We start from the raw sequence: 14,713 nt of genomic DNA, 5'->3' as shown, positions 1-14,713 counted from the left end.
TTTTTTTAAATTTATTTATTTATTTATTTTTAATCGATTTTTGGATTTACTCTTTTTTTTTACATCGATTTTGAATTTTTTATTTTATTTTTTTTTTATCGATTTTGGATATTTTTTTAATTGATTAAGAATCGTTACAAATAAATTCGAAAAAAAAAAATTTATTTTTTTTTTACACCCGTACATCGTATAGATTTTTTTTTACCTCTAAGGCTGCCCTCATACCTCTTCCTGAGGGCGTTTCGGTGTTATAACTTCCCCTTTATCGTCAGTTTTTAGACCAAAATGCGTCCGTTCTCCCTTTTCTGTCTACACACTGTGTCAGCTTGTAAGTACTCTGTGATTGTGCGCTGCCAAACAAGCTACCAGCAATGCCCGTTAAAAAAAAAAAAAAAAGTTGCAAATCAGTACTTTTCAAACAGAGTATAGTACCGTTTTTTATTCATTAGTACCGCGATACTATACCAATACTGGTATACCGTACAACCCTATTAGAGGAACAATTGCAACTTTTTCTTGTTACATTTGCTCTTTTATTCCACTTTTTTTTTTTTAGTCAATTTTGGAATTTTTTTTAATTGATTAAGAATCGTTACAAATAATATCGCAAATAATTCGAAAGTCGATTTTTTTTATTTTTTTTTACACCCATACATCGTATATGTAGAGGTTGCCCTCTCTTGGGTTCCTCCGACCACCACACACTGCCAGGAGAGCCCGGATTTCAGGGTACAACACTGTTTTATTTTCATAGAATAGTGCAAGTGTTTTGCTTTCCAGCAAAATGTCTTCTCCGTGTCTCATTCCGGCTGCTGCTAATAAAGGCGACACGTAATTAGATAACAAGGCCCACCTGGGCCATCCTCTCACCTGTCGCTGTCTTCGAGGCCAGCCCTGGCACACCCCGCTCCGCGGCAGGCCCGCAGGTCACGCCCCCCTCCACAGTGTAGATTTTTTTTAACCTCTAGGGCTGCCCTCAAGTTTGGTCCCGGGGACCAAAATGGGTCTCAGTCAAAAAAAAAAAAAAAAGAATATATTTATTTTTTATTATTATTATTCAACGCGGACATCTCAGGTCTGATCTGTCGATATGAAAGTTGTTGGTTTTATTTAAGTTTTATTCTCTTTTTGTCAAACCCTGTTTTAATGGCAAAAACCCAATATATGCATTTTTTTTCCGAAGAAAAGAAGATAAAAGTAATTGAAGCTATAAATTGGTCAAAAATTCATAACATTGATTTAAACCAATATTAGTTTTTGAGAAATTACAGTTAAAAAAATGCAAATATATATATATATATATATATATATATATATATATATATATATATATATATATATATATATATATATATATATATATATATATATATATATATATATATATATATATATATATATATATATATATATATATATACAGTATATATATATGTACATAATAAGAAAATAAAAAAATAAAAAATAAAAAAATAATATATATATATATATATATATATATATATATATATATATATATATATATATATATATATATATATATATATATATATATATATATATAATTTTTTTTTATGTTTTATTTATTTTTTTTACTTTCAATGCCTACATTAACTTTAGATGTATTTGTCGCTTATAGGGTTTTTAAAAAAAACCAAACATTTCAATTTGTTTGTGTTATGCCCTTTGTCAAAGAAAACATATTTTTATATGACAAACACACAAAATATGCAATACTTTCCCCAAAAAATATTTCAAAGTGGAATATTTGATGTGAAGTAATTTGATCTTGTCCATAATTCCCAACATTTATTTGTATTCATTATTATTTTAACATTGACAGCTTCAAAGAAAAAAAAGCTTTGTGTTACCAGAGACACAATTGCAACTTTTTCGTGCTACATTTGCTCTTTTATTCCACTTGTCTTTTTTTTTAATCGATTTTTGGATATTTTTTTTTAATTGATTAAGAATCGTTACAAATAGAATTGCAATTAATTCGAAAATCGATTTTATATTTTTATTATTTTGTTTTTTTTTACACCCGTACATCGTATAGATTTGTTTTAACCTCTAGGGCTGCCCTCAAGTTTGGGCCCCGGGACCAAATTGGGGCTCAGTCAAAAAAACAAACAAAAAAAGTAATATATTTATTTTTAGGGTTCGCATGTACCCTGTATAAAGGACTCCCTTTATACAGGTACAAAGTAACCTATTGAAATTGTAATGTTGATTATTATTCCGCAGCTTTGCGCACTACTTTGCCCCCCTTAACATGCTTCAAAACTCACCAATTTTTTTACACACATACAAAAACTGGGACAGCACACTTTAGTAAAAAAAAAACAACCCAAAAATCAAAATTGCGCTCTAGCGCCCCCTAGGAAAAAAACAAAAACAAACTGCCTGTAACTCCCACTAGGAAGGTCGTAGAGACATGAAACACTTAGACCTACAATTCATAATTTCACATCCGCGGGCAAAAACCAACAGGAAGTTGGCAATTTCCCCTTCAACACAAAAAATGACTAAAAACACTAATTTTTGCCTTTTTGAGCTGTAATTTGACCCCTTTAAAATACTTCAAAACTCACCAAACTTTTTACACACATCGGGACTGGTGGAAATTGCGATCTAAAAAAAAAAACAGAACCCCGAAACTCAAAATTGCGCTCTAGCGCAATTTTTGAATAAAACAGAGACAAAACTGCTTCTCAGAGGAAAACACAGACAAAACTGCTTGTAACTTCCGGTAGGAACGTTTTAGAGACAGGAAACAAATACCTCTATGTAGGTCTCACCTAGACCTACATTTCATAGATTGACATCCTTCAGCAAAAATCAACAGGAAGTTTAAAAAAAACCTCTACGTAGGTCTCACTTAGACCTACATTTCATTGACATCCTTCAGCAAAAATCAACAGGAAGTTTGATATCCCCACTTCAAAACACATTTTTTTTAAAAAGCGGTCACCAAACATCAAACATTATCTCCTCTGAGCGCGTTTTTCGTTTTGGCTTCAAACTGCTACAGGAGAGAGATTGAACCCTTCTGATTAAAAGTTGCCGAAAGCGTTTTAATAAGTGCTACGGTTTTGATTTTATGCGCCTTCAAAGAAAAGAACCACTGTGCCGCAGCACCTAGGAAAAAAACACAGACACAACTTCCTCTAACTCCCAGTACGAATATCGTAGAGACATGCAACAAAAACCTCTATGTAGGTCTCACTCAGGACTACCACTGGACAAAAGTATTGGGACACCTAGGAATAGCACCAGCCAAAATGCGGACCCGAGCGCGTTTGTCGTTTTGGCTTCAAACTGCTACAGGAGAGAGATTGAACCCTTCTGATTAAAAGTTGCCGAAAGCGTTTTAATAAGTGCTACGGTTTTGATTTCACGCGCCTTCAAAGAAAAGAACCACTGTGCCGCAGCACTTAGGAAAAAAAACACAGACACAACTTCCTCTAACTCCCAGTACGAATATCGTAGATACATGCAACAAAAACCTCTATGTAGGTCTCACTCAGGACTACCACTGGACAAAAGTATTGGGACACCTAGGACTAGCACCAGCCAAAATGCGGACCCGAGCGCGTTTGTCGTTTTGGCTTCAAACTGCTACAGGAGAGAGATTGAACCCTTCTGATTAAAATTTGCTGAAAGCGTTTTAATAAGTGCTACGGTTTTGATTTTACGCGCCTTCAAAGAAAAGAACCACTGTGCCGCAGCACCTAGGAAAAAAACACAGACACAACTTCCTCTAACTCCCAGTACAAATATCGTAGAGACATGCAACAAAAACCTCTATGTAGGTCTCACTCAGGACTACCACTGGACAAAAGTATTGGGACACCTAGGACTAGTACCTGCCGAAATGCGGACCCGACCAACGCTGCTTGCAGCTTTAATTTATTATTATTATTCAACGCTGACATCTGAGGTCGGATCTGTCGATATGCAAGTTGTTGTTTTTTTTAAAAGTTTTATTCTCTTTTTTTCAAAACCCTGTTTTTTTGTTGTTGTTTTTTTAATAGTGTTTTTGGAAAGTGCCAAACAAAACAATTAGCTGCAGGCCCCAAAGGGTCCCCGGGGCCGCACTTTGGGCACCCTGGGTGTGTCTGACAGGAACGCTTCATAGAAAGAGAAAATGAAACCAAGGATGTGCACATTCCCTCCTGATATTGTGTCACCTCACATGTATTTGAGAAGCTATTCTGTATTCCTGCGCCCCGCCCGGGTATTTTGTCACTGGCCTTGGCGTCGGCATGATTTCCCGCTCAACACATCGTGATGGTTCCCCGCGTGCGGTGTGCACATAGCGGAAAGTAGTCTATTTTCATGTTGACACTGTGCAATTGCGTGCTGCCACAGAAGTGTTGGAGCAGGCAGGAGGAGCCCATTTGCCAGTTTACCCAGCAGGGGCATCTGCAGGGACAGATGGGCGATGATGAGGGTGTATAATGGGCGTCTGTGCGGCCTGGAGGGGAGGCCAGGCTCAATAGTCATCCCTCTCCACTTCACACACACACACACACCTGCTTGTGCAAGTGTTCTCTGGAGTCTACCTTGCACTGCAGCTGACTATTACATGGTTAAAGAGTCGACACGTTTACGGGAGCGTGGCGCCGGATGTTGGCTTTGTTGCGTCAACACGGCAAAGTTGGCGGTTCCAGTGGGCTGAGAGTGAATAAAGCTATGATGGAGACTGTTTCACCCTCGCCCCGGAGGTCCTTTCACTGCGATCATCCATTTAACACACACACACCGCGTCGCTCTCGTACCGTGCACCCCAACTCACTGCAGTGTGAGCCAAGCACATTTCCACTTGTCGGCTGGAACGCCGAGTTTCTAGAAAGCTAAGGACCGAGTGACCGCACTAAGGTTGTCCTGATACCAATATTTTGGTACCGGTACCAAAATGTATTTTGATCATTTTCAATACTTTTCAAAACAAGGGAGACCACAAAAAAATGTATAATAATAAATAATGTGTATATATATATATATATATATATATATATATATATATATATATATATATATATATATATATATATATATATATATATATATATATATATATATATATATATATATATATATATATATATATATATATATATATATATATATATATATATATCAGAATCAGAATAGTTTTATTGCCATTGTTTGAGAACGGGTTCACAAACTAGGAATTTTTCTTGGTGCAAAATAAAAAAAAAGGTGCAGTTCCCCTTTAATTAAATCCCCATTTCAACGTATGGATAGAAACAACAACAAGGTATAATTTCATATATATATATATATATATATATATATATATATATATATATATATATATATATATATATATATATATATATATATATATATATATATATATATATATATATATATATATATATATATATATATATATATATATATATATATATATATATATATAAATATATATATATAATGTAAATATATATATACATTTATATATATATATATATAAATACATATATATATATATATATATATATATATATGGGGAACTGCACCTTTTTTCATTTTGCCTATCATTTACAATCCTTATGTAAGACAATATATTTATCTTTTTGTTCCAATGTATTGCAAATCGTAAATAAAAGTCAGCAAAAGTCAGCTAACAATGGGGCCAAAGGAAGTCGCTCTATTCCACCTATAAAGCGTTCTAAAAGACAACAAAAAGAGTTTTGTATTACTTTCACAAATGCATCACAAGGTTCGCTTTTCCTTTCAACAACACTACTAATCATATACATATATATATATATATATATATATATATATATATATATATATATATATATATATATATATATATATATATATATATATATATATATATATATATATATATATATATATATATATATATATATATATATATTGGTAGTCCATCATACCCTGGGGGGTGAAGCGGGGAAGCCCTGGGATGGGGTGTGAGCTGTCTGTGTGCTTAATTGTGTAGTAGTAGTTCATGGGTGCGTGTTTGTCCGTAAGCTTGGAAGTCACTCAGTTCGCCATTCCCCCTCCTTCCCCTCTGTTGCAAGTTTTGTTGATTCTATGTAACTTGTTTATGTGTGCTATGCATATGAGGTTTTTTTTCCTTGGCCTCAGTCTGGACCCCCTCCCTGGAGTCCAGCATTTGACTAAATATCTGTTTACTCTCCCCCTCCACCTCGCCAACGTTGACCTGTGTCCCAACTTTTTTTTGTAAGGGGCGTCAGAAGTTCGATCCTTTTTTTCTGTCTCCTTGTATTGGTTGTCTGATCTTGAATGGGATTGTGCTGAACATTTCAATTTTCCCCTTAAGGGATTAATAAAGTACTTCTGAATCTGAATCTGAAACGCGGAACAGAGTCAACATCCCAAGTGTCTTTGAAGGAGGGGGAAGGGGTTCAGGGCTTCTTTCGCCGCAATGACCCCGCCAAGGCCAATGCAGAGGGAGCCGAATCGTAGATAAGGATTGTTTTGGTTAGGGAAAGTGAATACATTCCAAGGGTTTGTCTGCTCCAGTTGTCGGTTCTGGCCTCTCAAATTGATCATAGTTCCGCCTTACAGAGCGGAAAGCTGATCCACTTTGCGATTCAATTCGGAAGTCACCGAAGTCTGAGTGCCCACAGCTCTGCCCAGCCCATCCATCACGACGGGCAGCCTCTGGGCTCCTTGAACGGCTGCCATTGTCTTCCGAATTGGTCCATAGACCAGAGCAACGCTCAGTCCAATCCGCAGAAGACCTGTTATCGCACTTCCAAATAGATAGATATCTTCAATGTCTTGGACAAAAAGTATTGCACGACTCTCCTCGTTTCCCAGGAGTTCTTCATGTGTCCAAAAGCAAAGGTTCCGTCAGGACAGGCAGGTTCCCCCAAAACTGTCTGAGTGCCCACAGCTCTGCCCAGCCCATCCATCACGACGGGCAGCCTCTGGGCTCCTTGAACGGCTGCCATTGTCTTCCGAATTGGTCCATAGACCAGAGCAACGCTCAGTCCAATCCGCAGAAGACCTGTTATCGCACTTCCAAATAGATAGATATCTTCAGTGTCTTGGACAAAAAGTATCGCACGACTCTCCTCTTTTCCCAGGAGTTCTTCATGTGCCAGAAAGCAAAGGTTCCGTCAGGACAGGCAGGTTCTCGTCGAGAAGATCTTGTCAATTGATTTGAGAGACCACTTTATCAATTCCATGTTTTAGATTTAAAGAACAATACAAAAAAATAAAAAATCCATAAAAAATCAAAATTTAATTTTTGACTCCTGGCTGAGTTTTATTCTACATATCAAAAATATTATAGAAACCGTTTTTAATCATCCTAAGAACATAGCCAGGCCCAGAGTCCAGCCATTTCCCTCTCAGGCAGCACAAAGGTGCAAATGCATGCATACCGTATGCGTACCTGATGCTCACAACTCTTCACCACAGCCCGGAAGTCTGGTGTTAACAATGTCTTTTTATTGGCAGCGCACACACGCTAGTACAGCACAAACTGTTTCAGTCTCTCGCCCGTGACTTTTCAGTCCTTCTGGCGTGTCGTCTTTCTGGTCTTCTCTCTGGCAATGTTCAGTGTGCGTTTGTCTGCTCATCAACTCCAACACCATCCGTGTGTGTCGGCCCGGCTGCTGCTGATAAGCATGGCATGGTGATTGGATGATCAGCCCCAGCTGGGTAATCCAATCACCTGCCAGCTGTGCTTCGAGGCCGGTCCGTACACACCCCATTCCTGCAGGAGGCGCGCCGACCACGCCCCCCTCCACACCGTATTTTTCGGACTATGTGCTCAATGGTTCCTTACCATTATTGCTATGTTGTCTATTACCATTGTTGCTATGTTTTCTAATACCATTGTTGCTATGTTGTCTATTACCATTATTGCTGTGTTGTCTATTACCATTGTTGCTATTTTGTCTATTACCATTGTTGCTATGTTGTCTATTACCATTGTTGCTATGTTGTCTATTACCATTGTTGCTATGTTGTCTATTACCATTGTTGCTATGTTGTCTATTACCATTATTGCTATGTTGTCTATCACCATTATTGCTATGTTGTCTATTACCATTATTGCTGTGTTGTCTATTACCATTGTTGCTAAGTTGTCTATTACCATTGTTGCTATGTTGTCTATTACCATTATTGCTATGTTGTCTATTACCATTGTTGCTATGTTGTCTATTACCATTATTGCTATGTTGTCTATTACCATTGTTGCTATGTTGTCTATTACCATTGTTGCTGTGTTGTCTATTACCATTATTGCTGTGTTGTCTATCACCATTGTTGCTAAGTTGTCTATTACCATTGTTGCTATGTTGTCTATTACCATTATTGCTATGTTGTCTATTACCATTGTTGCTATGTTGTCTATTACCATTATTGCTGTGTTGTCTATTACCATTATTGCTGTGTTGTCTATCACCATTGTTGCTATGTTGTCTATTACCATTGTTGGTATATTCATTATTCCTACATTGTTGATACAAATGATTGTTACAGTGTAATAATTATTGTTACCTGTGGTAATGCCACTATGATACAACATCTGTATTATAATCTTTGAACAAAGTAAGAGTGAAACTCATGTGAATAATCACTGAATGGAGAACTGGGGGTGGGATTAAATAAGTTATCTTCTTCCCACTCCCTTTCAGGCAAAACTGGACAATCATGCACTATATTAATTTATACTATTATGTTTTGTCAACTTGTACTTCTTTATGTCATTGCCTGAAATAAATAAATAAATGAAATGAAAATTATTTATAAGGTGCACTTAAAATCCTTTCATTTTCTCAAAAATCAACAACAATACCTGTCATCTTGAGGAAAAACTCAATATTGGTTTTTGCAAACCTTACAAAAGCACACGTTCCAAGTAGAACTGGCTAATATATATTATTGGAACAGTTAAATTTAGACATCTGGCATCTTTGGTTCAAGAGTTATCCTTGAAACAAGCCTGTTATTGCTCAAAATGCATTTTCAGAAGATTCTAAGAACAATACTGTCATTTTTTGAAAAAAAATCAATATATTTGTTTGCAAACCTTACAAAAGCACACATTCCAAGTAGAACTGGCTATTATATATTATTAGAACAGTTGAATTTAGACATCTGGCATCTTTGGTTCAAGAGTTATCCTTGAAACAAGCCTGTTATTGCTCAAAGTGCATTTTCAGAAGATTCTAAGAACAATACTGTCATTTTTTGAAAAAACTCTATATTTTTGTTTGCAAACCTTACAAAAGCACACATTCCAAGTAGAACTGGCTAATATATATTATTAGAACAGTTGAATTTAGACATCTGGCATCTTTGGTTCAAGAGTTATCCTTGAAACAAGCCTGTTATTGCTCAAAGTGCATTTTCAGAAGATTCTAAGAACAATACTGTCGATTTGAGGAAAAACTAAATTATTGTGTTTGCAAACCTTACAAAAGCACACATTCCAAGTAGAACTGGCTAATATATATTATTAGAACAGTTACATTTAGACATCTGGCATCTTTGGTTCAAGAGTTATCCTTGAAACAAGCCTGTCATTGCTTAAAATGCATTTTCAGAAGATGCTAAGAACAATACTGTCATTTTTTGAAAAAACTCAATATTTGTGTTTGCAAACCTAACAAAAGCACACGTTCCAAGTAGAACTGGCTAATATATATTATTGGAACAGTTAAAGTTAGACATCTGGGGCCGTACTTATCAAGCTTCTTAGAGTGCCATTTTACACTTAAGTCCTGAGAATTTGCGAAATTTAGTCCTACTCTCAAACTTAAGAATAAAAGCTTTTTATCAACGTTCTTAAGTCTAAGAATCACTCCTACTCTCCACGATATTTAAGAGACCTTCAGAGGTGTCTTAAGTGGTTAGGAGTTGCCAGCAGGGGATGGCACTGAGGCGAGAGAGACGTGCGCGAACGTTCAGGGAACGGAACAATGTTTTGGTTTTTTTTGATGACGAGCAGCTGATCAAACGGTATCGTTTAGACAGAGCGGATATTATTTTTGTCACAGATTTAATACTTTTCGATTCCTTGTTGATTTCTGCATGTGGCTGCAGTGGGCTAGTATATATAGAGCCACCCACACCAGTTTCAAATTAGTTGCCTAATTAATGAATTGGAAAGAAAATGTTATGACAGTAGCGTATGTGTGTGGCCGTGAGGTGAGTGACGTCAGTGAGTGTGTGGGCGATAGAAGAGAGGGAGCGGTAGCGTGAGTGCCGGCGGGGACTAGTTTGTTTTGTATTATTTTGTAGTTTATTGTCAAAATATACACTCCCATTGTCCACTTAAATATTTCCAAGATATTTATTTATTCTTAGACAACGGATTCCATTCCGTGATTGGTCATTTCCATGGACACAGAAATGACGTCACCTAAAATTGCGTTTACGGCACATAGTAATGTCGTAATTCATCTCTGAGTGTGACACTTAAGATTCAGTCCTACACTTCGCTGAAAGTGTGAGTAAGACGCTTGATAACTAACTTTTAAGTGCAGCTTTCAGCGAAGAATTTATTTACTCTTAAGTCAACTCTTAGCAGACTTCTTAGGAGTAATTCTAAGAAGCTTGATAAGTGCTTGCATGGTCGAAATAAACTCAAACTCAAACTCAAGTACGGCCCCTGGCATCTTTGGTTCAAGAGTTATCCTTGAAACAAGCCTGTTATTGCTCAAAGTGCATTTTCAGAAGATTCTAAGAACAATACTGTCATTTTTTGAAAAAACTCAATATTTGTGTTTGCAAACCTTACAAAAGCACACATTCCAAGTAGAACTGGCTAATATATATTATTAGAACAGTTGAATTTAGACATCTGGCATCTTTGGTTCAAGGGTTATCCTTGAAACAAGCCTGTTATTGCTTAAAGTGCATTTTCAGAAGATTCTAAGAACAATACTGTTATTTTTTGAAAAAACTCAATATTTGTGTTTGCAAACCTAACAAAAGCACACGTTCCAAGTAGAACTGGCTAATATATATTATTGGAACAGTTAAAGTTAGACATCTGGGGCCGTACTTATCAAGCTTCTTAGAGTGCCATTTTACACTTAAGTCCTGAGAATTTGCGAAATTTAGTCCTACTCTCAAACTTAAGAATAAAAGCTTTTTATCAACGTTCTTAAGTCTAAGAATCACTCCTACTCTCCACGATATTTAAGAGACCTTCAGAGGTGTCTTAAGTGGTTAGGAGTTGCCAGCAGGGGATGGCACTGAGGCGAGAGAGACGTGCGCGAACGTTCAGGGAACGGAACAATGTTTTGGTTTTTTTTGATGACGAGCAGCTGATCAAACGGTATCGTTTAGACAGAGCGGATATTATTTTTGTCACAGATTTAATACTTTTCGATTCCTTGTTGATTTCTGCATGTGGCTGCAGTGGGCTAGTATATATAGAGCCACCCACACCAGTTTCAAATTAGTTGCCTAATTAATGAATTGGAAAGAAAATGTTATGAGAGTAGCGTATGTGTGTGGCCGTGAGGTGAGTGACGTCAGTGAGTGTGTGGGCGATAGAAGAGAGGGAGCGGTAGCGTGAGTGCCGGCGGGGACTAGTTTGTTTTGTATTATTTTGTAGTTTATTGTCAAAATATACACTCCCATTGTCCACTTAAATATTTCCAAGATATTTCTTTATTCTTAGACAACGGATTCCATTCCGTGATTGGTCATTTCTATGGACACAGAAATGACGTCACCTAAAATTCCGTTTACGGCACATAGTAATGTCGTAATTCAGCTCTGAGTGTGACACTTAAGATTCAGTCCTACACTTCGCTGAAAGTGTGAGTAAGACGCTTGATAACTAACTTTTAAGTGCAGCTTTCAGCGAATAATTTATTTACTCTTAAGTCAACTCTTAGCAGACTTCTTAGGAGTAATTCTAAGAAGCTTGATAAGTACGGCCCCTGGCATCTTTGGTTCAAGAGTTATCCTTGAAACAAGCCTGTTATTGCTCAAAGTGCATTTTCAGAAGATTCTAAGAACAATACTGTTATTTTTTGAAAAAACTCAATATTTGTGTTTGCAAACCTAACAAAGGCACACGTTCCAAGTAGAACTCGCTAATATACAGTATATTATTAGAACAGTGGAATTTAGACATCTGGCATCTTTGGTTCAAGAGTTATCCTTGAAACAAGCCTGTTATTGCTCAAAGTGCATTTTCAGAAGATTCTACGAACAATACTGTCGATTTGAGGAAAAACTCAATTTTTGTGTTTGCAAGCATTACAAAAGCACATGTTCGAAGGGAATAAGCGGTAGAAAATGGATGGATGGATGGATGTTCCAAGTAGAACTCACTGACATACATTGTTAGAACAGTTAAATTTAGACATCTTCGGTTCAAGAGTTATCCTTGAAACAAGCCTTTTATCTATTAATATTCTCACTATTTTATGTTTTAAATGTGTTATTTTCACAGATATTTTAACATGTTTTATATCACTTTTCTTTAGATATCGTTCTTTTTTGTTATTCTCCAGTATGGATGCCTTAAAGGTGGATTTCCTCAGTCCTTAGTGCCAAGGGGTTGATAATGGGTGCAGAAAAAGTTCTGTTTATTTCTACGGTACCATTTTCCCTAAAATGCCCATTGACGCTATAAAGTGGGTTGTATTGGAGAACGCCATTAATGGAACAAACTAATTGATCAATTACTTGATTAAGTGCAGCCCTACTTGGGCAAAAACAGGACAATGTTAAAAACACACATTAGAATTAAAATAATAAGGATGGATCATTAAGGGCACACAACCTCTGACCAGAACTGTAGGTTTTACTGTGCATCACCTGTATGACATTCACTGTATAATGTGTGTGTGTGTGTGTGTGTGTGTGTGTGTGCAGGTAAACGAAGCCGTGCCATGCCACAGTGAATGCAGCCAGTACGCGTGGAGAATCGAGCCCTGGTCCATTTGTACCATCAACACGGTGGGCAACTCGCCATCCTGTGGGGAGGGTGTCCAAAGCCGCAAGATCAGGTCAGTGAGCTTGGCGGAGAGCTAGCGTGGCAACACTCGCCAGGAGGGGGCGGGGAGGGGATGACCTGGCCTCGGTCCCGACACTTGCAACGCCAGGAGAAAACATTCCGACCAAAGTATGGCTTTACTAATGAGTGCCACTTAAAATGGCCAAAACAGTGATCCAGTCCGACTGTGCACAGATGTTTGTGTTGGACTATGTTTACTTGAACCATCACCTAAAAACTAGAGATGTCCGATAATATCCGATATTATTGGCCGATAAATGCGTTAAAATGTAATATCGGAAGTTATCGGTATGGTTTTTTTTTTTTTATCGGTATGGTTTTTTTGTTTTTTTTGTTGTTGTTTTTTTTTTGTTAGTTTTTTTTTTATTAAATCAACATAAAAACACAAGATACACTTACAATTAGTGCACCAACCCAAAAAACCTCCCTCCCCCATTTACACTCATTCACACAAAAGGGTTGTTTCTTTCTGTTATTAATATTCTGGTTCCTACATTATATATCAATATATATCAATACAGTCTGCAAGGAATACAGTCCGTAAGCACACATGATTGTGCGTGCTGCTGGTCCACTAATAGTACTAACCTTTAACACATAATTTTACTAATTTTCATTAATTAATCATTTCTATGTAACTGTTTTTATATTGTTTTACTTTCTTTTTTATTCAGGAAAATGTTTTTAATTTATTTATCTTATTTTATTTATTGATTTATTTTTTCAAAGTACCTTATCTTCACCATACCTGGTTGTCCAAATTAGGCATAATAATGTGTTAATTCCACGACTGTATATATCGGTTGATATCGGTATCGGTAATTAAAGAGTTGGACAATATCAGAATATCGGATATTGGCAAAAAGCCATTATCGGACATCCCTACTAAAAACCTTACGCAAATTGAATCCTATGAAAAACGAGGCGTATAAAATACCAAAGTACCACTCTATTTATTTGTAGAAATGGAAGTCAGAGTCGTAAACCAGTGTTAAAAAAATAATTCGGACCAAAATGTATTTTAGTTTTGGTTACGGTATTTTCCGGACTATAAGGCGCACTTTTTTCTCAAAAGTCGACAGTGCGCCTTATAACCCGGTGCGCCTAATGTACGGAACAATTCTGGTTTTGCTTACCGACCTCGAAGCAATTGTAAAGCAAAAGCCTCTGCACTTTGTTATGAAAATAAAACAGTGTTATACCCTGGAATTCCTGGCTCTCCTGGCAGTGTGTGGTGGTCTGCGGAACCCACTAGAGGGCAACCTCTACAACCGTATTTTCTGGACCATAGGGTGCACTGGATTATAAGGCGCACTGCCAATGAGCGGGTCTATTCAGGTCTTTTTTCATACAGAATGCGCAGCTGAAATGTGCCCCGTGAAAAACCGTCCAACCGGAACTCTCTTTTTACTAAAGTTCCTTGGGTGAATAATGTAAACTCACTACACCGGTATGTTTTAGCGCTTCCATTGCGAGAAACAAGTTCAAACTTTACGCTACTTTATATTAGAAATGGCAACAGCAGAGGAAGAATGTCCCATAACAAGAAGATAGTGGAAAAAAAAAAAACGCTAGTTGACTACGGCGTCGACACGGACTACAGTGGCGGACGGGCGCAAATTTTCAGAAATTATGCAGATCCCAAATACAGATCAGCAGGTACCAGAAGATAATAAAAGT

General features: G+C 36.9%; 1 protein-coding gene across 1 annotated transcript in view; it reads left to right on the top strand.

Moving 5' to 3' along the window:
- Nucleotides 1-14,713, top strand: part of LOC133663705 (thrombospondin type-1 domain-containing protein 7B-like) — a 153,038-nt gene that overhangs the window by 51,988 nt on the left and 86,337 nt on the right. The window contains exon 3 of the mRNA XM_062068388.1: nucleotides 12,892-13,025. Within this exon, the coding sequence (XP_061924372.1) occupies nucleotides 12,892-13,025 (134 nt within the window). The remainder of the gene's footprint in view (nucleotides 1-12,891; nucleotides 13,026-14,713) is intronic.

Source organism: Entelurus aequoreus, linkage group LG13 (assembly GCF_033978785.1).
Source record: "Entelurus aequoreus isolate RoL-2023_Sb linkage group LG13, RoL_Eaeq_v1.1, whole genome shotgun sequence".
Classification (NCBI taxonomy): domain Eukaryota; kingdom Metazoa; phylum Chordata; class Actinopteri; order Syngnathiformes; family Syngnathidae; genus Entelurus; species Entelurus aequoreus.
The sequence above is the reverse complement of the archived record's forward strand: the minus strand, read 5'-3'. Positions and strand labels throughout refer to the sequence as shown.